This window comes from Enhydra lutris, unplaced genomic scaffold (genome assembly GCF_002288905.1).
Source record: "Enhydra lutris kenyoni isolate GAN:26980312 unplaced genomic scaffold, ASM228890v2 scaffoldscaffold2, whole genome shotgun sequence".
Lineage (NCBI taxonomy): Eukaryota > Metazoa > Chordata > Mammalia > Carnivora > Mustelidae > Enhydra > Enhydra lutris.
The window spans coordinates 31,324,896-31,352,218 of record NW_019154086.1 but is presented as its reverse complement, the minus strand read 5'-3'; the positions used below and the strand labels follow the sequence as shown (position 1 = coordinate 31,352,218).

Genomic DNA, 27,323 nt, shown 5'->3' with positions numbered 1-27,323 from the left:
AGCCGGTCAGCCCCGCGCTCAACCTCTCCCAGCCGAGCCCCGCTCTTTTTTTCCTTCTTCTTTTTTTACTGCTCCAGCCCCCCCAATAATAACACATCAATGGGGCAGGGGGTGGGGGAGGAGCTGGAGGAGGAGGAAGAAGAAGAAGAAGAAAAAGAAGAGAAGAAAGAAGAAAGAGGAGGAGAAGTAGGAGAAAAAGAAGTAAGAAGAGGAGGAGGAAGAGGAGGAGGAGGAAGAGAAGGAGGAGGAAGAAGAGAAGGAGGAGGAGGAGGAGGAGGAGGAGGGAAGGGAAGGGGCGGGGGCCGCCGGAGGGAAATGGGAACTGATGCTTCCCTGCCGGAGCGCGCTTGTTCAACGTTAAGATCTTTGACAATTCTTCCTGCGGAGAGTTCAGATCTGATAGCAATGCTGCGCTTGAAGTCTCACTATTTATACTTCGCAAAGGCGGCCTCTTGTTCTGAGTAAATTACCTCCCCTTCGCAACTCGGAGGGAGCCCCTTCCTGGGGAAGCACCCGCACCACTACCTGGGTGGGGGGTTGTTGGGAGGGAGGAAGAGAGGGAGAGAGAGAAAGAGGGAGAGAGAGAGAGAGAGAGAGAGAGAGAGAGAGATTGAGATTGATTGAGGCTGGAGTCCAGGCAGGCTGGAGCAGGAGTGGGAGGGCAGAGAAGGGGACGGGAGGGGGCGGGAAAAGGAGGCCGGTCCCAGGCCGTCCGGGTTTTCAGATAGCCTCGGCCGCCTGTGCTCTTGGCCATTAATCCAGGATTGACGAGAATCCCTAATTAATTTAATTAGGCGTGGATTTTGCGTTGGTGTCACGATTCAGTTAAACACTGGGGAGCTGGACCTACTCCGCCGGGGCGTGGCCAAGAGGAAACTGACAAGTGCGCGGCTTCGGGAGTCAGTCGGGTATCCGGACTGAGCATTCGAGCCCACAACCTCGCACCGCGTCAGGCTGCCGCGCAACTGCTCCTCCCCGCCTTGCTGCCAGGCTTCCTTGACCTGCATTAGGCGCCCCGCACCCCAGTTCCGTATCCTGACCCTGTGTCCCGATCCTACATCCTCCACCCTTCAACCCACACAGCTCGGCAACCTGAGTTCACAAACCTGCTCAGAGTCAGGGTCCTTCACAGCTTTCCAGACCCGCGCGGCTCCTTAAAGGGGCTTCCCGGCTCACAGCCAGAGCTGAGCTTGGGTCTTCACTGAGCTCCCCGCCCAGGGGAGTTTGTGATTCACCCCACTACTCGTGCCCTAGAGCCCAGGCTGACACCTCTACAGACAAACCCAACTCGTACGGCCCAGTCTATTTAACACATTTCCGGAGCAACTGTTCCCTGACAGATTTCATTTTAGCGCCTGGTCAAGGACAGTTTGACTTCGTTTCCTCTTTGAGGTCTCAGGATCCTGACCCCTTTTCCCTTACAACTCCCTGAACCCGGACCCCTCCCACAATTAACTACAGGAGGTCTTCTTTAGCATCCTCAGAAACATTCTAGTTGGTTTCCTAATCTTGAAAAGCGAATTATTATCCCTCTTTGAGTTTGAAAAAAAATTCATGTTAAGTTTATGCCCCATCTAATTTTTTTAAAAATCGTGGACTATTCAAAAAGAGAGTCACCGGGAGAAAGGTCTCTCCCCCCCCCCCCCCCCCCCCCCCGTCAAAGCCACAATTTAAAATTCTATTCCTGGACTATTTTCATCGAAATAGTTTGTTATATGGAAGGAACATCTATATTACTGAGTCATTTGTCCTGTGTAGGGCAAAGATTGCAGTGAGCAGTGTGACCATGTATATATCTCACACAAGAATATTTACATAGGAAAGATAATTACTCGAGCCTACAAACAAATATATCTCTCCAAGTGTGGTTTGGGGGACATTTTCAAGTAGTATGAATATTAATGCAGGTTTTCTTCTCATGTTAAATGTAACTAGTTCGTTTTCTTGGATCTGATACTCTCAGGAAAAATAAAAGCAGTTACAGAACTGTGATAGGTATACTTCTGCCCTTCGATTGAGGCATGAACAGATAATTTGAAAACTATCATCAAAACAATCTGAATCATTTGTAAAAAGAGAACAATTATATCATCAGTGGTTCTAGAATATATAAAAATAGAGGCTATATGTACCTTTGTCATTCTATATATACTACTCTTCAGATTAAAATGTTCACATTTAAGTGAATTTAAGGAAAATGAAAATCATACTTTTTAGGAATGTTACTTTGTCTTTTTTTTCTTTTGAATTCTGAAGTTGTTTCTTAAAACATTTGGTGCTATATTTAGGGGTAATAATTAAAATCTTTGTTTCCAGTAGCAATAGCTTTTAGGTATTATTTTATCACACTACAAAAGAGACTCACATACTCACATTTTTCAAAGATGTGAATTTAGAAACATGATTTTGCACTTAGTCTTGATTTACTACTTGTAACCACTTCAATTATGATATTATCAGAGAATAACCATAAAACTTTAATCCTTTATGAAAATCCATCTTTCAGGTTATTTAGCAGAATGACCAGGAATGGGGTCAGCTAAATAGGTGTGGTGCTCAAAGAGCTCTAAAACTGAGGTGTTAAATGTGTATTCACAAACAGCTCCAACATAATCACTATTAGAAGACTGGCAAGGGATCAGGAGACTCAATAGCTACTTTTAAAATTCTGTCTACTGAGCTTGAGGGAAAGATGACCACTTTAAAGGTGATCAGGGAAGTCTCAGACACAATCATCGCAGAACTCACACCAAATAGATTTTTCCCATAGATTTTCCTGGCATATGGGTTTTTGTATACATTTAGGAATAGTAGTGTTAATATCAGATGCGGATGTGAGAAATCTGCAGTGCCTCCCCACAAATTTCCGCTGGCCCAAGGGAAGTTTAGTTAAAAACCAACATCAACAAAGTTTTAAAATCATATGCTAATAAATGCTCATGAAGTTCTAATGATGTTTCATTAGATAAATTTTTCTTGAGACAGGGTTTTTCAAAATGTGGTTTTGGTACAAAGAAAAAAAAAAACCAACAACACTGAATAAAGTTTAGTTGACAGCCTGCAGACAGATACACAGGTTCCAATGAAATTCAGGACGCCAAGCTCCCCCCACCCCCAGCTCTTGAATTATTTAAAATAAACATGTAGTGTAGTAGTTAAGTTTTAAAACGGTCCCTCAAAACTGGTTATTTAAGGTAAAGTCATTTATGAGCAATATATTTGTGGAGGTGATTTTCACCCTCTCAAACCGTCAGCGGAAAACTCTAGCCTGGATATCTATCAGTTGTTGTGACGAGTTGGTTCTTGCAGTCGACCCAAACCAAGGCCAAGGGTTTATTCACCTCCTTTAGGTTTCTTACAGATAAATAATGTAGTATGAGTTACAGAAAATGCTGAATCGCTGTAATTTCTATTGGTTTAAACAACAACAAAAAATCTATACATTTAATTTCTCTTTCAGAAGAAACCGCGGCTCCCTGCCTCAGGCAGCCTTCTCCCATCCCTCCACCAACCCGTTAATTTTAATGTGGGAAACTAATTTGCACCCAACCTGTGAATACCTTCACCTTCAGGGTAGAAGAAACACCGATTTTAATGTATTTTTGCAAATAAATCATTAGAGTTTAATCACACACGACTCTATACAGACACACTCTCATGATTTATTATCGTTGGGCTAGTTTCCTCCTCCCCCAGAGTGAGATAACTAATTTTGCTACGTGTGGTGTCTTAAACATAACTTCCTACGATGCAGATTTGTTTACTGATTATCTAAGATGATAGCGACGGTTACTAAGGCAATAACACTTTTCAGTCTTCACCTTTATTGCTTTTCGGGAACAAAAAAAATCAAATAAGCAAGAACGCAAAACCAACACCAAACAAAAAATTGGCGGCGTGACAATCTACTCCCTCGGCACTCCTCTAACTCCTGGCAGTCTCTATCGATGCACTCGGAAGCTCGGCTGAGGCTGCCTGGCGCTGGAACCAGGAAGGCGGTGAGCTTAAACTGAACCAAGTTCGGAGGACCGCAGCGGCGCCCAGATTTGAAGGACGGTTTTTTGGTCTGTGGCGCTTGCAAGTCAACCGGAGGCGTGAAGCCGAAGGCCGGGACCCAGGTGATGGGCGCATCTGGAACCTGGGAGGCGGCGGCTGCGGGCTCAAGGTTCCGAGGCCCTGCTCCGGCGAGAAGCGGCGCGGGGCCTGGCGCAGTCCGCGGGGAAGGCGACGTGGAGTGGGGGTGGCGGAGGTGGTGGGTGGCGGCCGCGAGGCGTGCGGAGCGGCTCAGTACGCATGCGCCCGGTACCTGGCGCTTTCTGACCCTTGAAGTCCAAGCTGGGGACTTTGGGTGGTGGGTGCCTGTAGGGTACTGTGCGGTCGCAGGCCTCAAGCTAGGCCTTCAGTCTGGTGGTAGTGAGGAGGAGTTAACCAGCTCTAAATTCTCTTCATACCTAGACCACACCTCCATCTGCACCCCCAGTCCCTGGTCCTCCATTACTGCTTTTGGGTTTCTGTGCTCATCTTGCAGTGTGTTGGTACTTCGTCACTAGCTATAGTAGGATGGAGCAAGAGGGAGGCTGCAACCTGGTGCACTCTACCCCACTCACTCTGCTGTCGGTACTTGAGATCCACCTCTTTCCCTCCCTATCCCCCTTCCGCGCTCACACTCTTGCTGAGAGATAGGTGGTGCTGGGTGAGGTAGACTTAACTTCCTTCACAAATAAATATACTCGCTTTAAACCTTCAATTTCCTTGACCTCAGAATTTTTGGCCTTGTGGTCATATGACCACCTTTATGGGCTTCCTTAGGAGCACATGGCTACCCTTAAACTGTTCACTTTGGTGAGAGGTTATAATGCACTACTTAGACATGTTGCGGACGCATGATTTTAGATCAGCCTTAACATAACGTCTATTTTAGAGGTTATATATATTTAAATGTACACTGGAAGCCTAAATTTTTTGTTGTTAATTGCGTTTTCAGAATTAGCACCAAACTATTAGAGTTTCAACTAAGTAGGTACTAGGTATTTACATAAATCAAACATTTTTTTCTGTTACAAAAAAGTATTCCAACGTTCATCTAGACATAAAAGCTCTAAGTGAGGGGAATATGCAGAATTCTCAGGTTTAAGGATTTGAACAGATACGGCAGGTGCAGCCTTGTGGGGAACTGTGTATCCATCCTGTCTAGCTTTAGAGTCTATAAATACTCACTTTCTTTACAAGCAAAGGAGATTTCCTGCTAAGTGGTAACACTTTACTACTGTTAGGGTCTTCAATAAGAGAGCTAAAAATTTTTGAAATAGAAAAAAAAAAATTAAAGGCAGCTGCTATGTATTAATTGGCCTTACCAGTTCCACCAGTCTTAGCAAAAAGTTGTGTTAAGAGTTGGAAAATTTCTGTAATGATTTTGTTACAGTAGATGTATAGATAAATTTTCTACTTTCATTTTCAAACCATTGGGGAGAAATTCTTAGGACTGATAATGCTTTTTAAAAAAAGAGATGCTAGTTTACAAATTTTTAGTTATGATAGGAGGTGTGTTTTTGACAATTCTGTGTCTTTTTTGAATTTTGCTGTGTTATCTTAAATTAGAATTTACCACAGTTCTTTTATTGCGTTTGCATGGCTTTGTACTTGTTTGTGGATTTCTTCCTATGCTAAAATGCTATTAGCCCCATTTTTACTTTACCTTTTTGAGATAGATTTCCCATTGACATGACTGTCTTTTTTTTTTTTTAAGCCATGTGTCCAAGATTAAAAAGAATATAGTTTGATATACTAATGGATGAGTAGTAGAGAAATAATTATAAACTGTCATGTTTTCTAGGAATCTTTTTTCCCTCTACCTGTTTTCTGAAAAAAGGCTAACTGCTTCGTGTACCTTTATTAATAACTAGACAAAGGAACTACTTGTGTATACCTTTGAGCTTTCTTTTGAATGATCACATCTTGGCTTCATGTCTTCAGTAAGTCACTTAAACTTTTCAGTGAGATGTTTTTGTAAATAGATGTCCTGCTGTAGTCATTACCTCTCCTGGTTTCAGTTTGGTAGTGGGAGTATTTGGGGGAGGTTTGCAACTAGGAGACTGTAACCAGGAAGTACTAGAAGACAGAAGGGGGACAGAAAACCAAGAGCAGTAGGAGTTCATTCCTATAGTTGAGTTTTCTGTTTACAGGTAGATTGAAAAATTGTTAGCTTGTGGGGCTCCTAAAAATCTCTGCTCAGTTCATTATTGCCCTTATCAGAAAGAGTTATTAATGTGTCTTTTCATGTACTATACCATACAGTGGAGTTAAGTATAAGGAGTTCTTTCTTACTAGGAGTGTGTAATATAAATTGACGACCTTGACTTGAATGAGCAAGTATTTTCAGTTATGTGCCAATGATATTATGGAAAACCAGAAGTGAGTATATATCTAGGTGGTGAGTAGGAATTCAGTACCCGTCTTTGATGGAGAAGACAATTTTTGGATCTCTCTCTCATTTGCTCTTGTTCAGTTTTCTGAATAAATATTTGAAGTTAACTATAATAAGTGTAGGGGCTTCTGCAGTCTCTTGAGGATTGATTACACTGCAGAGTAATTTTTCTGAAGTGTAAATATGTTACTTAAAAATGTATTTATAGTTTGGTGACATGATTTTTAAACTTTTTATTTAGTGTGTCTGTAAGGAAAGGCTTTATATCTACCATTAACTTTTCTGGGTTAAATGTAATTATTCTTCTATTATGGGTTAATTATGTTGTTTGAAATGAAAACAAAGGAAAATGTATACCTACCTCCTATTCTCTATTTTTTTCCAGTCAACAATAAGATATGTAATTAAATCTGTGCCCTTTTTTTTTCCTACTTCTTTATGCTTTTTGTGGGCACTTAATAAGCTGGACAAGAAAGGAGAATGGAAATAACTGTAGATACCTTAGAGCAATGGTTCTCAAACTTTCTAGTATTAGGATTCCTTTACACTTTTAGAAATTATTGTGGACTCCAAGAACTTTTATCTATATGGGCTATATCTGTAAATACTGCCTTACTAGCAATTACATGAGCAAATTTTGAATATTTATTAATCCACTTAAAAATAATAATAAGCCCTTTACATGGTAACATAAGTAAGACATTTATATGAAAAATAACTATATTTTCCAGAACACAGTGAGAAAAGTGACATTGTTTTCCACTTTTGCAACCCTCTAATATCTGGCTTAATAGAAGATAATTGGATTCTTATATCTGCTCCTGCATTCCATTGTGATGAGTTGTTTTTTTTTTTTTTTAAAGATTTTATTTATTTATTTGACAGACAGAGAACACAAGTAGGCAGAGAGGCAGGCAGAGAGAGAGGGGGAAGCAGGCTCCCTGCTGAGCAGAGAGCCAGACGTGGGGCTGGATCCCAGGACCCTGAGATCATGACCTGAGCGGAAGGCAGATCTGAGCCACCCAGGCGCCCCTGATGAGTTGTTTTGATTGAAATATATAAAGAAAATCTGGGTTCACAAAGATATGGTATTGGAAAAAAGTATTTTAATAGCCTTTGCTGATAATTACTTCTTTGATACTACACTAAAACTTGACAAGTAGTAGTTTCTTAAAGGTTAGTTGCAGTCTGGTTTTTGAAAACATGTCAGTGACTTTGTAGTCTATCACATTAAAATCTATGGGTTTGTCTTATACTGTGAGTGGATTTTTTTTTACCTAGGCATGATTCTGTGAGATCCTGAATTGGCCTATGGGAGAATAGTGGTTCACTGAGTTACGCATACCTTCTGAATTTTGAGTCTTTATTATGTAATTTAAAAAAATTCACATTTTTTAATATCACCACTGATCTCAACACAGAAATCGTCAAGTACTGAGTGGGAAGCTGTCACTCTCATGATGGTGGATACAAGTTATCCTAAATTCTAATTTTTGCTTAAGAGCTCAGATTTTACCATGGGTAACAAATAACATCAGCTTTCCTTGAAATGAAAAAGTCTCTTCATTGGTTTTTTGGGCAAATGTCTGCCTAATACCCAAATCTGAATAGTCATAGTTAGTTCTTTAGAAATAGTGTCATGATAAAAGCTTGTTCAATTTGAAATTTGTTTGTATTAACACTTTTTCCTCAAAATAACCATTATTCTTTAATATGCAGCAGTGGGTAAGTGTAGTTCCCATTTCATCATACAGAATATTAAAAAGATGTGTGTTCAAGGTTTAAATTTATGAAGTTAATGATTTTTACTGTTCTATCTAGGACATTCTTAAGTGAAACTGTCTTAAAAAATTTCTTTTAAACTGTATGTTGCAGTGAAGAATATAATGACCACTACAGTGGTCATACAGTACAGTTTGGTGCCATTTCCTTGATTCCTGTTAAGGCACCAGCAGTTTTGCCTATTATTAGTTTTATTTACATCATCAGTACAAAAGTCAACCCAATGAAAAAGATAAATCATGTTTCAGTGTTATAGTGAAAATAGTTTTGACCTCTTGGACCTCTGAAAGGTTTTTAAGGACCCTCAGGGACCTACAGACCCCATTTTGAGAATTGCTGTTCCATTTCAAGCATAAGCTAGAGGGCAAGGATTTTTGTTTCTTGTTCTCTGATGTATCTCTTATACCTAAGCCCAATACCATCCTGAGACTTTATACCTATCTCTAGTGTTAGATTTTCTGGACCTGGATCATCTTTTTGGTTTACTCTCTACTTTTGGTGGAGTACATCCTCTGGTAGTTTCCTAAGAAAGGGTGAATGCAAGGTATAATTTTGAGACTGCATATTTGAAAGTGTCTTTATTCTGATCTCTTATTAGATCATTGATTGGGCTGAATATAGAGAGGTTGAAAGTCATTTTCACTTAGATATGTGAAGGCAAGTCTTTTTTGTTTTTTTGTGTTGCTTTACACCATTTTTTTCTCTTAAGAAGTTTCTAGGATCTGTATATGGCTGTTGTCTGTATTTTTCTGAGCTATGTGTGGTATATGTCTTTTTTTTTTTTTTTTTTAAAGATTTACTTATTTTAGAGAGAGAGCTTGCACATGAGCTAGGGGAAGGGCAGAAGGAGAAAGAATCCTCAAGCAAACTCCCCACTGAGTATGGAGCTTCAGGTGGGGAGGGGACCTCAGTCCCAGAACCTTGAGACCCTGAGACCCTGAGCTGAAACCAAAAGCGGCCACTTAACTGACTAAGCCACCCAGGTGCCCCTGGTATAAATCTCTTATTAATTCATTGTTCTGAGGATTTAAAGCAGTTGATATCTTTCAATTCTGGAAATTCTTTTGAATTATTCTTTGGGTGTTTTTCTGTATCTCCTTTCTGCATTCTTTTTTTATGAAATGCATATTGACTGGATATTGGATTTTCTAGATTGATCTTCTTTTACCTCCTGTTTTTTATCTTTTTCTTTCTCCTTTCTGTGAGTCCTTTGACCTTATGTTGTAACCCTATTGTATTTTTTTTATTACAGATTATCATTTGCTTATATTTAAGGCTTTCCTGTTCTTTGAGTATTCCTCCTATTCTTGTTTGCTGGATCGTCTTCTCATGTGTTTCTGGGGATATTAACAGTAAATTTTTTTTGCATGTCTCTTGTTTACTACAAGTTGCTTTTTTTCTTTCTGTTTTGGTTTCTGTCTCTTAGGATAAAGGATTTCATCACGTGACTGGTTACCTTTCATTGTATAATTGCTAAAAAGTCTGAAAAGTTTACTGTGTTTAAGGTTTGGGTTTGGTAACTGGTGGGCTTGGTGATAGGGTGATTGGATAAGAGCCTGGCCTTTTTTCCCGGGGTGGAGCTTCAAATATTTATATACCTTTTTTGACTATTCAGTTTTTGTAAAGAATCCTTTTCCAGAATTCTTGGATCCAAGCACATGAGTGCTGCAGTATTTCCCATTAGATTGAAGACTTTCACTTTCCTTTAACTTTTAGTTTAGCATCTTTCTGCCCTCTTTTACTGTGTGTCTGGACCTGTGCTTATTGTTTCATTATTTTCCTAAAAAAAAAACCCACCTTTCCTGCTGGGTTTGGGGAGGAGTAGTCACTTGTCTGGTTTGGGTCAGGGAAGGGGCCTGAGCGATTACTTCTTTTACAGATTTTCAATTCCTCTGTGTTTTAGTCTTGACCTGTTGTTCTGGCTGTGGTATCTGGTGTCTCAAATTCCTGAGCCTTTCTGATTTTTGCTGGGTGAATTGGCTTTTCTCTTGCTGCAATTCTCTGCAGTTGTGTGATTTCAGCTTTCTTAGCTCTAGATCCTCCATCTGGTTTTCATTTGCTGAAAATTTATTGACATATCTTGTCTACTGTTCCTGTTGTTTTCTCTTTTAGTCTCTTAATTCTTGTGAATTTACACTTTTTTATCCTTTCACACTCATTTTAGTATTTTTTAACCAGATAAGAAGATTATAATAAAAACTCATTTAGGTGTTTATTTGTGGGTAAAGAAAATTCATAACTGTCTAAAGATGAAAACAAGAAAGGAAGGAAAAGCCAGGAAATAGGAAAACTTAGGTGATTATTATAACTCAGTTATATACACATTCTTTAATGGAAATATACAGATGTTATCTATATGTGTAAATATTTAAATATGTATATATGTACATTTGTATTATCTGTATATGTATAATTTCATAATCATAGAATTTTGAAGCTGGAAAGGGTCATGGTGATCTTTTAACTAGTGCAATGTCATTTTTCGGTGAGGAAGCTGGTTTAGATACACTAGTGATTTATTTAAAGTTTCAAAACCAAGTCTTTCCAATATTTTGTTAACTGTAAAATGTTAGAACTGTGAACATCTTAGAGGTTCATAACTATATTTAAAGTCTAATTCTGGTTCTAGGTAAATAACTTAGAACTTTGGATTAGTCCTGACAGCAATTTTCAAGTGGTATTGTATTAGAGTTAGGGAGGGGATGCCACATCTGACCGTTCTGAAAACAAAGATGTAATTTAACATATTGCTTTGTTTATAGTAATGATATTAATTTATTTTGAATAAATATTAAAGGGAAACATGAGATTTTTATTTATCTGATCCATAACGGTTTAACTTAACCATTACATACGATGGATCCTGCTTTTATGTGATATTGAAAGATAGCTAATAACTATTTTGGTAAAATAAGTGAGATTGCATATGACACTATAAAGGCTAACTTTAAAGTAAGATAAGTAAGCTTCTTATCAACTAAGTTAATTCTTAGGTATAAAAACCTTAAGTTCTTTTTCTGTAGTTTTTTTTTCCTTTTGTATACTAAATATACAAGCATTACCATAGCCATATAGAAAATAGTGTAAAATAAAATAATTACCCAGTTTCATCACTTCAGTATTATTAATTAGTTTGGGGGCAGTTGGTTGAGAGTCAGTGGCTCAGGTTAATAGTCTGCCTTCGGCTTGGGTTATGATCCCAGGGTCCTGGAATTGCTCCACATCAGGCTCCCTGTTCAGTGGGGGGGTCTGCTTCTCCCTCTCCCTCTGCTCTTCCCTTCCACTTGTGTTCTCAGTCTCTCTCTCCAATAAATAAAATTAAAAAAAAATTACCAGTTATTTTCAATTTTGCTGTTACTCATACGTACACATATGTATGTGTATATGTGTATATATATGTGTGTGTATATACATACATATATATGGAGGAGGAGCGGAGAGAGTGTGAGAGAGAGGATCTTAAGCAGGCTCCACACCCAGTACAGAGCCTGACGTAGGGCTTGATCTCACAACCCTGAGATCGTGACCTGAGTTGAAATCAAGAGTTAGACTCTTAACTGACTCAGCCACCCAGGCGCCTCTCATAGGTGCATATTTTCGTAAATTGTAGTCTCTATAGATATGGTTTTAATAATGTTATAATGAATATAGTTTCCTTTTGAGAAAAACTTTGCAGATAAATTCTTAGAAGTAGGATTGCTTTGTCAAAAAAAAAAATCAACATTTTTATGACTCTCTTTAAATTGCTCAATTGCTTTCTGGAAGGATTATACCATCACTTTATATAGGAACAAGCAGTGTGCTGAATTGACTGACTTTACAATAACCTCATCAACTTTAGTACTTTATTATTTTTTTAAAGATTTTATTTATTTATTTGATAGAGCACAAGTAGGGAGAGTGGAAAAGAGAAAAGCAGGCTCCCCACTGGGCAGGGAGCCCAATACAGAGCTGGATCCCAGGACCCTGAGATCATGACCTGAGCCAAAGGCAGATGCTTTACTGACTGAGCCACCCAGGTGTCCAACTTTAGTAGTGCAGTGAACATTTCCTCCCTCCCTCAGATTTCACTAGTGAAATGGTGATGGTGCATTGTTTCAGTTTGCACTTTGTTGATGACTAATGAGGTTTTATCCATTTAAAATTTAGAACTTTTAGTTAGAAAAAATGTAACTCTAAAAGATAGTAAAATACTTTTTATATTTAAGGAATGTGGAAATGAAGGATTAGTGGTTGATCCCTAAACCAAGTAATCCCTAAACCAAGTATTATATAATTAATGATAAGTGCAACTTAAAATAAAAGAAAATTATTATAATGAGCTGTTCTCAGGATTGACTCTTTTGAGAGACATTTGAAAAAGTTATGGATACATTTAAATAGTTCATGAAATTTAAAAACTGTTAATTGATAATCCTCAAAGACTGTACTAGAGCAATTTCTCATGTCTTGTCAATAAGCCAAGTACATTTAAAGTTTTACTTTAAATGAGACCCTTTAAATTTTTACAAAGTTCTACAATAATTATTATGTTAAATTTCATCCATTGTGCCATTGTGCTGGAACTAATTTTCTTTGAATTTGAACTTAGAAATGGGACGCCGGTCTTCAGATACTGAAGAAGAAAGCAGAAGCAAGAGAAAAAAGAAACACCGTAGACGGTCGTCTTCAAGTAGTTCTTCAGATAGTAGAACATACAGCCGAAAGAAAGGTGGAAGGAAATCAAGGTCAAAGTCAAGATCTTGGTCCAGAGATCTTCAGCCTCGTTCTCATTCATATGATAGAAGGTGATTTTCATAATTTTCTTTTGTATAGTAATGAGAATAACATTCTTTAGAGTTCATATGTTTTCATACTTTTAATTTTTCTGGGTGAAACATTTTTTCTTTTAGTAGTTATATATTTATGAGGGTTAAGTCCCAACCTAAAAGATTTTTTTTGTTTTTGTTTTTGTTTTTTATTTTTACTTTTTTATTTGAGTATATTGTATTAATTTCAGGTTTATATTTTAGTGATTTGACAAATTTATAAATTATGCTATGTTCACAGGTGTAGCTCCCATCTGTCCCATTACATCGCCATTACAGTATCATTGACTTTATTCCTTATGCTCTGCTTTTTATTCCTATGCTTTACTCATTTCATTACTGGAGGCCTATATTTCCCTTTCTCCTTAACCCATTTGGTCCAACACGTCCCTCCTCCAAAGGTTTTCCTTTTTGCGAGGCCCAGTTCATCTGTCTAGTGTCTTCTTCCTTTGCCGTTCTTTGTAGATGTTAACTAGTATAGTTCTCATAACATATTATCTGATAATATTTGGAGGATTGTATCCACTGAGCACCCCAATGTTTTAATTGGTAGCTGATCCAGTCACTAAATTATGAATCAGTCATCTGACTCTTCAAGAAGAATAACATTTTTTCTCTATTTGCTTCTAGGAAGGATTGAGAAATAGTAAAAATGAGGTGATTCTTTAGAATCTAGATGATTTCTCTTTAATGCCTATAAAATTTTTTTTTTTAATTTCATTTATTTATTTGAGATAGAGAGTGAGAGAGAGAGAGAGAGAAAACACAAGCAGGGTGAGGCCAGAGGGAGAAGCAGACTCCCTTTTGAGCAGGGAGCCCAATGTGGGGCTTGATCCCAGGACCCGGAGATCATGACCTTAGCTGAAGGCAGATGCTTAACCAACTGAGCCACCCAGGTTCCCATAAACACTTTTTTATACAAATGACACTTGATTATATTTTATTTCAGACGCAGGCATCGATCAAGCAGTAGCTCTTCTTATGGCTCTAGAAGAAAACGAAGTCGAAGTCGTTCAAGGGGTCGAGGGAAATCCTATAGAGTTCAGAGATCTAGGTCAAAAAGCAGAACAAGAAGGTATGTCATATCAGATATTTATGGCTTTGTAACAGACTATTTCCAAACTTAGTGATCTAAAGCAACAGTCACTTCTGTTCTCATAATTTTATGATTTTGACCGAGTTCAGCTGGTAGTTCTTTTGCTAGTTTCCTCTGGGGTCACTCATCATCATTGGCTTCTCATCCTCTAGTAGGCCGGCCTGGGCTTTTTCACATGATGGAGGAAATTTTTGAAGAATGTAAGTGGAGAAGCTGTAAAATCTTTCAAGATCTTGCCTCTGTGTGTATTGGGATGAGTTTGTGTCTACTGTAAGTTCATATGTTGAAGTCCTAACCCCCAATATAACTATATTTGAACATAGGGTTGTTATTGGAGGTATTTAAGGTTAAGGTTAAATGAGGTCATAGGTGGAGCTTTAATCCTCTGGGACTGATGGCCTTATATGAAGAGGAAGGGAGAGACTTCTATCTCTAGGAGTCTGCACTCAGAGGAAAGGCAACTTGAAGACTGTGAAAAGGTGGATATTTATCATTTTTTCAGCCAAGACGGCAGCCCTTACCAGGAATCACATCAGCTTGCATCTTCATTTTGGACTTAAAGCCTCCAGAGCTGTGAAAGATAAATTTCTGTTGTTTTAGCTGTCCAGTCTGCAGTATTTTCTTATCACAGCTGGAACAGACTAATACACAACTAGACTATTATACTAATACACAGACTAATACTCTGTGTCTTTTTGCTGTGCTCAAGGGTCAGTAATAAAGAGAATAGCCTCTCTGGAGTCAGTTGTACATTTGGGCAATGGTAGAAAATTTGGTTGAGTAGGATGGGGATTATGGTATTGATGGTCGATAAAAGGAGGCATTCAGAAATTATTGAAGGTTTTTGAGCAGAAGAATGTTAGGATGAAAAGCATTTTAGGCAGATCAGTTTCTTTTGTCTGCTTAGTTCTTCGTACTACTATTAGGCTTTACTTGTGGGGGTATATTAGCAGCCTGGTTTTGCTATTTAGGGCACAAAATTTTATAAATCACTATGTGAATCTGAAGTTGGTTAATAGCAGTGAAGTTCAAATGTTTAGGTTTCTGGCCTTGTGTTATTTGGCCTCAGCCTCTTGTCGTTTGTCATACTCCATGGCTAAGCCACTCTAGTGTTAGATGCCTTTTATTCCATTCATGTACCCGATTTACTAGCTTTGTTTCTTTGAGCATGCTTTTTTCCCCTTTCTTACGGTATCTGTATTTTGTGAAACCTTCCTATCCTTTAATGTTTAGTTCTATTTAACCTTTAATTCTTTCTCAATCCTTTCTTGATTTTTCACTCCCAAGTCAAGTTTAATCCCTCCTTTTTTGACCCCCCCGTCACATGTGGCTCCTGATTTTTAACAGTTATATTTTGAATATTATGTTTTGATTTTCTTATATATTGTAAATTTTTGAAGTTGGGGGGTCCTCTTATTACGTAGCAAAATGCCTTGCTGGTAAACATGCCTTGGTTTGAGTGAATGTTTAATTGGGGAAATGAAGTTAGGTAGAGTGTTTGGTTTTGTAGCAAGAAAATGTTTTATTGTTTTATTGATTTGTAGAAGGAAAGCTTTATTTTGGTTGTATTGATTTGTCTAAAAAGAGGCTGATTATCAGAAAACAACTTCAACTGAAGTTTCCCATCAGTGGGAACAAAAATAATAATTCATGCTTTTTATGGCCTTTTTTAGTTTATAAAGTATTCTCTCATATACTCCCATATATCATCACATGTATCAGTCATTTATTGTTTGATTCCAAGCATCAGGGTTTTTTTTTTTTTTTTTTTTAAGATTTTATTTGTTTGACAGAGAGAGAGAGATCACAAGTAGGCAGAGAGGCAGGAAGAGAGAGAGAGAGGGAAGCAGGCTCCCCACTGAGCAGAGAGCCCGATGTGGGGCTCCATCCCAGGACCCTGAGATCATGACCTGAGCCGAAGGCAGAGGCTTTAACCCACTGAGCCACCCAGGCGCCCCAAGCATCAGGGTTTTAATGGAGGGAACTTTTGTAACCACCGGAAGACTCCAGGGAATTAGGGAAGCTGTCGCTGATTATTTTAACTTGAAGCATGGCAGCTGGTTGTTTGCTCAGAAGCCACTGGAAGTTTTAAGTGCTCTCTCAGTTTGTAGCACCGAAGTGAGTGGTTCTCAGGATACTCACCTGGAAGCCGTTTTTCTGCCCAATTATCTACTTAAAACTGTCCCCAAAGGGGAATCTGGAAATGTTAATTGCTTTTCCTTTGCAATGCAAAGAAGACCTTAAAAAGAGTGGCAGTGATATCTAGTCAACTACAAACTATTTAGCATAATATACATTTAGTAGTTTGAGTTTTGTAACTCTGTTAAGGTGCCATGCACAGTAATACCTTTATTTTGTATATTGGAAAACAAATTCAGAGGTTTATTCAAAACAGCAACTTCTCCACCTTTTGCATCAACACATTGGCATTTAACTACGGTAACTAATCAGAAGTCACTGAAAAGTCTAAAATTTTGAGAAAATACATTATCCATGTCCTATACACATATTATTTTGGAAAATATATTTTAAGAACTAAATGAGTTTAATCTTGGTTTGACAAGAAAATTGAACTCATTCCTTGAGTTTACCAAGGCTATAATTTAAACAGAGAAGATGAAAGTAGTGAGTTTTTCAAAGAAAAAAATACTATATGATTCTAAATCGGAAGCTATGTTGTTAATGACCTCTGCTTTTTAATAGAAATGAGTGATTCCAGTCGTGTTAAGTCAAAACTTCAGAAAACGTTACGTATGTAAAAAATAATTGAAAGATAAAGCGTGTTCTACAAGATGGCAGGAAGGAAGTCAAATGTGTGAAGTTTGCTGCAGTTTCTAGGGATAAGTTAGAGAGTAAGCAGGTGGTTATAATTTTTTAATCTTAATATAATTTTTATGTTCTCAAAGTATTCACGTTGTGACACATACCACTTTCTTTTGCAACAGTGAGGAATCTGCTCCTATTATCTACAGTACATTTACTTACTTCTTTGTTCTAGAGTACACAGAAGGTAGTTTCAGAATTGCTGATAGATACCCCTGTAAAAAAACAAACACAAACAAGAGTCAATAATTAAAAAAAAAAAGATTTATGTATTTATTTTTAGAGAGAGAAATAGAGCAAGAACATGTGCACGCACAAGCTGGAGGGGCAAAAGGAAAGAGAGAATCTCAAGCAGACTCCCTGCTGAGCCTGGAGCCTGGCTTAGGGCTCAGTCTCAGGGCCCTGAGATCATGACCTGAGCTGAAACCAAGAGTTGGATGCTAAACTGACTGTGCCACCCAGGCGCCCCTAGAGTCAATAATTTTTTATGCTTTTTATCTTTACTGTGGGGGTGGTATATAGTTCTCTTCTTCACTTCATTATGGTTAGTTTCTTCAAAGAGTTAGGTTTGTTTGTTTTTGTTTGTATTTCATATTGTTTTTTTATCCTGCTAAATTTAAAACTTTTATTTGTCCCCCCTTTATTTTTTTATTTTTAATTTCATTATGTTTATTTATTTATTTTTATTAATCTCTGTACCCAACATGGGGCTCGAACTCACCATCCTGAGACCAAGAGTTGCATGCTCTACTGACTGAGGCAGCCAGGCCCCCTTCCTCCCTTTATTTTAGTAGGTGAAACATTAATATGGTTCCAACAGACAGTACTATACTAAAAAGGTATACCAGAGAAATAGCACTTCCCTTTCTCCTTTTTAATCCTAACCCTGCGTAGGTAACTAATCCTATTTGTGTTTTAGCTTTCCACTGTTTCTTTTTAAACAAAACAGCATTATATCCATGGCATAATGTAGATATTCTTTTGTACTTCACTCTTTTTGTTTACTAATATATCTTGGAAAGCACTCCATGTCCATTAATAATAATCTTTCTCTCTCTCTCTCTTTTTTTTTTTTTAGTGGCTGCTTAGTTTCTCATTGTGTGGCTATATCCTAATTAGTTTAGTTTCTCTCCTAGCTGTGCACATTAAGGATACTTTCCAAATTCTGTAGTTACTAAAAAGCTGCCATTGGATAACCTTGTACATGAGTATTTTTGTATTCCTGGAGGTATCTTTTCACGGTAAATTCCTAGAAATAGGATTGCTAGATAAAAAGGTAAATATGTTTACAGTTTTGCCAAATTCCTATCAGTAATGTATCCTATTTCCTCACAGGCTTATCAATAGAATGTGTTATCCTATTACATGTTTCCTAATCTGCTAGTGAAAAATTATTTTATTTTATTTTAAATTAACATATAATGTATTCTTTGCTTCAGGGTTCTTTGCTTTAGGGTTACAGGTCTGTGATTCATCAGTCTTACACAGTTCATAGCCCTCACCACAACACATACCCTCTCCACTGTCCATCACCCAGCCACCTCATCTCTCCCACTCCTCTCCACTCCAGCAACTCTCAGTTCATTTCCTGAGATTAAGAGTTTCTTATGATTTGTCTCCCTTTTTGGTTTTGTCTTGTTTCATTTTTTTCTTCTTTTCCCCTATGATCCTCTGCCTTATTTCTCAGCTTGCACTTATCAGTGAGATCATATAATATTGTCTTTCTCTGATTGACTTATTTCACTTAGCATAATACCCTCTAGTTCCATCCACATTATTGCACATGGCAAGATTTCTTTCTCTTTTTTGATGGCTGCATAATATTCCATTGCACATATATGCGACATCTTTTTTAATCTGTTCATCTGTCGATGGGCATCTAGGGTCTTTCCATAGTTTGGCTATTGTGGACATTGCTGCTATAAACACTGGGAAGCATATACCCCTTTGGGTCACTACATTTGTATCTTTGGGGTAAATACCCAGAAGTGCAATTGCTCGGTCATAGGGTAGCTCTATTTTCAACTTCTTGAAGAAACTCCATACTGTTTTACAGAGTGGCTGTACCAGCTTGCATTCCCATCAATAGTGTAAGAGGGTTCCCCTTTCTCCTCATCCTCGTCAACACCAGTTGTTTCCTGACTGGTTAATTTTAGCCATTCTGATTGGTGTGAGATAGTATCTAATTATGGTTTTGATTTGTATTTCCCTGATGCCAAGTGATGTTGAGTACTTTTTCATGAGTCTCTTGACCATTTGGATGTCTTTGCAGAAATGACTGTTCATGTCCTCTGACCATTTCTTGATTGGATTATTTGTTCTTTGGGTGTTGACTTTGAGAAGTTCTTTATAGATCTTGGATACTAGCCCTTTATCTGATACGTCACTTGAAAATATCTTCTCCCATTCTGTTAGTTGTTTTTTCGTTTTGTTGACGGTTTCCTTTGCCGTGCTAAAGTTTTTGATTTTGATGAGGTCCCAATAGTTCATTTTTGCTGTTGTTTCTCTTGCCTTTGGTGATGTGTCTAGGAAGAAGTTGCTGTGATACGAGGTTGAAGAGGTTGCTGCCTGTGTTCTCCTCAAGGATTTTGATGCATTCCTATCTCACATTGAGGTCTTTTATCCATTTAGAGTCTATTTTTGTGTGTGGTATAAGGAAATGGTCCAGTTTCATTCTTTGGCATGTGGTTGTCCAGTTTTCCCAACACAGTTTTTGAGGAGACTGTCTTTTTTCCATAGGGCATTCTTTCCTGCTTTGTCAAATATTAGTTGACCATAGAGTTGAGGGTCTATTTCTGGGCTCTCTATTCTGTTGCATTGATCTGTGTGTCTGTTTTAGTGCCAGTACCATACCGTCTTGATGATTACAGCTTTGTAATACAGCTTGAAGTCCAGAATTGTGATGTCATCAGCATTGGTTTTCTTTTTCAACATTCCTCTGGCTATTCGGGGTTTTTTCTGGTTCCATATAAGTTTTAGGATTATTTGTTCCATTTATTTGAAAAAAGTTGATGGGAGTTTGATAGGGATTGCATTAAATGTGTAGATTGCTTTAGTAGCATAGACATTTTCACAATATTAGTTCTTCCAATCCATGAGCATGGAACATTTTTCCATTTCTTTGTGTGTTCTTCAATTTCTTTCATAAGTGTTGTATAGTTTTGTGAGTACAGATTCTTTTCCTCTTTGGTTAGATTTAATGCTAGGTATTATATGGTTTTGGGTACAGTTGTAAATGGGATCAACTCCTTAATTTCTCTTTCTTCTTTCCTGTTGTTGGTGTACAGAAATGCAACTGATGTGTTGATTTTATATCCTACCACTTTACTGAATTCGTGTATGAGTTCTAGCAGTTTTGGTGTGGTGTCTTTTGGGTTTTCCACAAAAAGTATCATATCATCTGCAGTGAGTGAGAGTTTGACTACTACTTTGCTGATCCAGATGCCTTTTTTTTTTTTTTTTTTTAATTTTTTTTTTATTTATTTATTTGTCAGAGAGAGAGAGGGAGAGAGAGCAAGCACAGGCAGACAGAATGGCAGGCAGAGGCAGAGGGAGAAGCAGGCTCCCTGATGAGCAAGGAGCCCGATGCGGGACTCGATCCCAGGACGCTGGGATCATGACCTGAGCCGAAGGCAGCTGCTTAACCAACTGAGCCACCCAGGCGTCCCCAGATGCCTTTTATTTATTTTTTTGTTGTTGTCTGATTGCTGAGGCTAGGACTTCTAGTACTGTGTTGAGCAGCAGTGGTGATAGTGGACATCCCTCCTGTGTTCCTGGCCCTAGGGGAAAAGCTGTCACTTTTTCCCTATTGAGAATGATACCAGCTCTGGGTTTTTCATAGATGGCTTTTATGATATTGAGGTATGTACCTTTCATCCCTATACTGTGAAGAGTTTTAATCAAGAAAGGATGCTGTACTTTGTCAAATGACTTTTTGGCATCTATTGAGAGTATCATATGGTTCTTGTTCTTTCTTTTATTAACGTAGTATATCACATTGATTTGGGGATGTTGAACCAACCAGGAATAAAACCCATTTGGTTGTGGTGAATAATCCTTTTAATGTACTCTTGGATCCTATTGGCTAGTATTTTGGTGAGAATTTTTGTATCCATGTTTATCAGGGATATTAGTCTGTAACTCCCCTTTTTGATGGGTTCTTTGTCTGGTTTTGGGATCCAGGTAATGCTGGTCTCATGAAATGAGTTTGAGAGTTTTCCTTCCATTTCCATTTTTTGGAACAGTTTTAGAAATAGATATTAATTCTTCTTTCAGTGTTTGGTAGAATTCTCCTGGGAAGCCATCTGGCCCTGGGCTCTTACTTGTTGGGAGATTTTTGATGACTGGTTCAATTTCCTTGCTGTTATGGGTCTGTTCAGGTTTTCTATTTCTTCCTGGGTCAGATTTTGTAGTTTATACATCTCTAGGAATGTGTCCATTTCTTCCAGATTGTCAAATTTGTTGGCGTATAGTTGCCTATAATATGTTCTTATAATTGTTTGTATTTCTTTGGTGTTGGTTGTGATCTCTCCTCTTACATTCATGATTTTATTAATTTGGGTCCTTTCTCTCACTCTGTCTCTCTCTTTTTTTAATAAGTTTAGCCAAGGGTTTATCAATCTTATTAATTCTTTCAACGAACCAGCTCCTAGTTGTGTCAATCTGTTCTACTCTTCCTTTGGTTTCTATTTCATTGGTTTCTGCTGTGATCTTTATTATTTCTTTTCTCCTTCTGGGTTCAGGCTTTCTTTGCTGTTCTTTCTCCATCTCCTTTAGGTATAGGGTTAGGTTGTGTACTTGATACCTTTCTTGTTTCTTGAGAAGAGCGTGTATTGCTGTATACTTTTCTCTTAGGACAGCCTTTGCTGCATCCCAAAGATTTTGAACATTTGTTCCCATGAATTTTTAAAATTCTTCTTTAATTTCCTGGTTGACCCATTCATTCTTTAGTAGGATGTTCTTTAGCCTCCATGTATTGAGTTCGTTCCAACCTTCCTCTTGTGCTTGAGTTCTAGTTCCAGAGCACTGGGGTCTGAAAATGTACAGAGAGTGATCCCAGTCGTTTGGTACCAGTTGAGACCTGATTTGTGACCCAGGATGTGATCTATTCTGGAGAATATTCCATGTGCCCTAGAGAAGAATGTGTATTTTGTTGCTTTGGGTTGGAATGTTCTGAATATATCTGTGATGTCCATCTGGTCCAGTGTGTCATATAAAGTCCTCATTTCCTTGTTGATCTTTTGCTTAGATAATCTGTCCATTTCAGTGAGGAGAGTATTAATGTCCCCTAGTAGTATTGTATTATTGTCGATGTGTTTCTTTGATTTTGTTATTAATTGGCTTATATACTTGGCAGCTCACATGTTAGGGACATAGATACATAGATATATAGATATATAGATATATAAAATTGTCAGATCTTCTTGTTGCATAGACCCTTTAAGTATAATATAGTGTCCTTTCTCATCTCTTATTATAGTATTTGGTTTAAAATCTAATTTTAGATTAGGATTGGCACCCCAGCTTTCTGTTGGTGTCTATTAGCATGGTAAATGGTTTTCCACCCCCTCACTTTAAATCTGATGGTGTCATTGGGTCTAATATGAGTTTCTTTCAGACAGTATATTGATGGGTCTTTTTTTTTAATCCATTCTGATACCCCGTGTCTTTTGATTGGGACATTCAGCCTGTTTACATTCACGGTGACTATTGAAAGATATGAATTTAGTGCCATTGTATTGCTTGTAAGGTGACTATTACTGTATATTGTCTCTGTTCCTTTCTGGTCTATGTTACTTTTAGACTTTCTTTGCCTAGAGGAGCCCTTCCAATATTTCTTGTAGGGTAGGTTTGGTGATCACAAATTCTTTCAGTTTTTGTTTGTCTTGGAAGCTTTTTATCTCTCCTTCTATTTTCAATGACAGCCTAGCTGAATATAGTTTTCTTGGCTGCATGTTTTTCTCGTTTAATGCTCTGAATATATCATGCCGGTCCTTTCTGGCCTGCCAGGCCCCTGCGGATAGGTCTGCTGCCTATCTAATGTTCCTACCGTTTTAGGTTGCAGACCTCTTTTCCCAAGCTGCTTTCTGGATTTTCTCTGTTTCTGAGACTTGTAACTTTTACTATTAGATGACCTATTTTTATTGATTTTGAGGGGCGTTCTCTGTGCCTCCTGGAGTTTGATGCCTCTTTCCTTCTGCAAATTAGGGATGTTCTCCACTATTATTTGCTCCAATATATCTTCTGTCCATCTCTCTTTCTTCTTCTTCTGGGATCCCATTTATTCTAATATTGTTTTGCCTTATGGTATCACTTATCTCTCGAATTCTCACCTGTGATCCAGTAGTTGTTTATCTCTTTCTCAGCTTCTTTATTCTCTATCATTTGGTCTTCTATATCACTAATTCTCTCTTCTGCCACATTTATCCTAGCAGTTAGAGCCTTTATGTTTGATTGCACCTCATTAATAGCCTTTTTGATTTTGACTTGGTTCAATTGTACTTCTCCAGAAAGGGATTCTCTAATATCTTCTATGCTTTTTTCAAGACCAGCTAGCATCTTTATAAATCATTATTCTGAAATCTAGTTCCAACAGCCTACTAATGTCTGTATTGATTAGGTCTCTGGCAGTCTGTACTCTTGTCTTTTTTTGAGGTGAGTTTTTCCATTTTGTCATTTTGTCCAGAGAAAAATAGATGGCTGAGAGAACAACATGTTAAAAGGGTAACAGCAACCCCAGAAAAATATACACTAAACAAATCAGAAGACACCTAAAATGGGGGTGGGAGAGAAGAAAAAAAGAATATGATCAGGCTGGTGAATAGAACAGAGCCACACACTAGATTTTGGGTGTATCTTGGCCTTTTAGAAGAAACTTCTTCCTACAAACTTAAAGAAAACCTTATATATATACACAAAAATAAGGATAAATACAATGAAGTGATGGAATATGGCTTTAAAATGAAAATTTAAAAAGATTTTAAAAAAGTAATTGATAAGAGATGATGTTAGTTGAAAAAGGTAAGAAGAAAAATTCAAAAAAAGAAAAAAGAAAAGGGACAGAATGTAATCAGGCAGGTGAATAGAACAAAGCCATACACTAGATTTAGGACATATTTTGGTCAGTTAGAGGAAACTGTATCCCAAAATTTTAAAGAAAGAAAAAAATCTATATATCTTAAAAAGAAGGTTTAATACAATGAACGAATAGAATATGACTGTATCAATGAAAATTTTAAAAAATGTTAAAAAAAGTAATTGATAAGATATAGGTTGAAAATGGAAAGAAAAAATTAAAAAAAGAAATAGAAAAAAAGAACATTTAAAAAATTAACTTTGAGAGACCAAAGAATCATGGAGAAAAAGCCGTGAATTCTGTGTGCTGTATTCCCCTAGCGCTGGAGTTTTGGAGTTCTCATTGATGGGTAAACTTGGTCTTGGCTCGATGTTCTTTCTGACCTTCTAGGGGAGGGGCCCGTTATAGTGATTCTCAAATGTCTTTGCCAGAGACATAATTGCACCTCCCTTGCCAGGGGCCAGGCTACCTAATGTGCTTGGGTTTGCTCTTGGTAGCTTTTATTGGAGGACGAGAATGAAAAGGGTGGCCTCCCAATCTCTGTCCCCGGTTTATGGCAACCTGGAGCTGAAATCCCACTCCTAGGCTCTGTCTTTGAAGCTGGCTTCCCTGCTCTGATACCTGGAAGTTCTCCCACACTTAGGCACCCCGTCTTTCTGTGATGGCCAAGGATCCTGAGACCACACTGTGCCAGCGAGGGTTCCATCCCCCACTTAGCCACTGGATCAATGTTCCTCAGTGGAGCAGACGTTTAAAAGTTCTGATTTTGTGCTCTACTGCTTTATCGCTTGTGGGAACTGGTTGATAGAGGCTCACTCCCCTCCCACCGTCTGTTTTCTGGTATATTGGCTGGGATTCACTTCTCCGCACCTCCTATCTTCCAGAAAGTGGTCTCTTTTCTGTTCATGGAGTTGTTGCTATTCTTTTCTTTGATTTCCTGTTGAGTTCACAGCTGTTCAGAATGGTTTGCTAACTATCTAGCTGAATTCTTGGGACCAGAAGAAATCTAGGTCTCCTACTCTCCCTGCCATCTTGCTAAACCTCCTGAAAAATGGTTTTGTAATGCAGTTTTGGTTTTCATTTTTTATCATAAGTGAGTTTGAACATCTTTTTATATGGGGCCATTTTTTTATCGTTTTTGTGAGTAAATTTTCTCTTCATATCTTTTGGGTTTTTGGTATTGTTTAAATTTTTTAAAATGTTACGAGTTACTTACTCAGTAGATTAACCCTTTAGATGTAATACACATGGCAGATATTTTCTCTTAGTTTTTCAGTTGTCTTTTGTGTTTGTTCATGCTATTTGTTTGCCATGCAGAAGCTTTTTTATGCAGTCAGAGATATCACTCAATGCTTCTTTCCTTCATTTCTTATATTCAGAATATGGAGAAATTCTTTGCTTCCATCCAGATAAAGAGATATTTACTGATGTATCTTTACAGCATACCTGTTTATTTCATTTTTTACATATATGTCTTTCGTATGTGTAGATTTATTCTTGTCAGTGATAATGAGGTATGGATCAATTGTTTTTTCAGTTGGTTGTTGTCCAATCACCATTTATTTAAATAGGGCCATTTTGCCCCAGTGATTTATGGTGCCCCTCTTTATTGATACACTAAATTGCATTAGTACTTGGGTCTTTTTCTTGAGTGTGCATATTCCACTAGCCTGCTTTTCATTTATGCACTAGTACCACACTTCTAATTATAGAAATTTAACTGTGTGTGTGTGTGTTGTTGTTGTTGTTGTTGTTGTTGTTATCTGTTTGTTTTTGTTTTTTTAGAGAGTTGGGGAAGGGGCAGAGGGAAAGAGAGAATCCCAGGCAGTCTCCACACCCCAGAGCTCAACCTGGGGCTTGATCTCACGACTCTGAGAGCATGACCTGAGTCAAAATCAAGATTTGGTCCTTTAACCAGCTGAGCCACTCAGGTGCCCCAGAAACTTCACAGTGTACTTTAATGTTGGGTAAGGCTACGTCCCCCTTTGACTTTTAGCTTTCCTTTTTCAGTGTTATCTTGGCTATTATTTTCATGTGAACTCTTTATTTTTTCATATAAACTTTGATATTAACTCATTTAAGTTCAGTAAAAACTTTTTGGTGTCTTTATTGGGAGTTTATTAAACTTAAAAATTATGGAGAACTGCCATTTTTATCATGTTGAGTTGTTCTAAGAGCAGAGGGATCGCTTTTCATTTGTTTTAGGCAAGTTTTTTTGTGATTCAAGGTGTTTTAAAGTTTTCCTCATATAAACCTTGCTCATTTCTTCTTCTTTATTTTTATTAGCTCAGCATTATTGTGCCCTATCCTTTACCAAGCTGTGTATGTATGTTTTAAAGATTTTTTTTAATAATGATTCAACAATTTTCTCAAAAGATTTTATTTATTGACAGAGAGAGAGAAAGAGAGAGTCTGCATAAGCAGGAGCGGGATTGTGAGAAGCAGGCTCCCTGTTCAGTAGGGAGCCCACTGTGGGGTTCCATCCCAGGACCCCGAAATTATGACCTGAGCCAAAGGCAGATGTTTAACCAGCTGAGCCACCCAGGCACCCCCGTGTGTGTTTTTTTAAATACAGTTTACATTAGTTTGTACAGCATAATGATTCCACAGATTTATATGTTATGCTAAGCTCACCACAAATGTAGCTATCATCTGTCACTGTATAACACTACTATTGTACTGTTGACTGTATTCCCTATGCTATTCCTTTTATCCCCATGAAATATTCATTCCAATATTGGAAACCTGTACCTCCCATTTGTCTTCACCCATTTTGCCCATCCCTCAACCCCTTCCCATCTGGCAACCATCAATTTGGTTTCTTGGTTTATGGGTCTTATTCTGCTTTTTATGTTTACTTGTTTTGTTTTTTAGATTCCACATAAAAGTGAAATCATATGCTATTTTTCTTTGTCTGACTTATTTAACCCCCTAGGTGTTGCAAATGGCAAGATCTCATTCTTTTTTATGGTTCAGTAATATTCTATGTGTGTGTGTGCGCGTGCACGCACACACACATATTTGTATACATATTTATAGTATTTTTATTTTTAATTTTTTGAGGAACCTGCATACTGTTTTCCACATGAGGTGCATGTGGGTTCCCTTTTCTCTGCATCCTTGCCAACAATTATTTCTTGTCTTTTTAATTCTAGCCATTCTGACAGGTATTAAGTAATATTTTAATGTGGTTTTGATTTGTATTTCTCTGATGATGAGTATGTTCAGCATCTTTTCATTTGTCTATTGGCCATCTATATGTCGTCTTTTTTTAGAAAACTTACATGAGTCCTCCGCCCATTTATTAATTGGATA

General features: G+C 37.8%; 1 protein-coding gene across 1 annotated transcript in view; it reads left to right on the top strand.

Annotated features, from left to right (window-relative positions):
• Positions 1–3,389: 3,389 nt before the first annotated feature.
• The window catches only part of LOC111146093 (arginine and serine rich coiled-coil 1), a 452,933-nt gene continuing 428,999 nt past the window's right edge, over positions 3,390–27,323 (top strand). Inside the window, exons 1-4 of the mRNA XM_022501478.1 lie at positions 3,390–3,402; positions 3,939–4,118; positions 12,798–12,993; positions 13,964–14,089. Coding sequence (XP_022357186.1) covers positions 3,390–3,402; positions 3,939–4,118; positions 12,798–12,993; positions 13,964–14,089 — 515 coding nt within the window. The remainder of the gene's footprint in view (positions 3,403–3,938; positions 4,119–12,797; positions 12,994–13,963; positions 14,090–27,323) is intronic.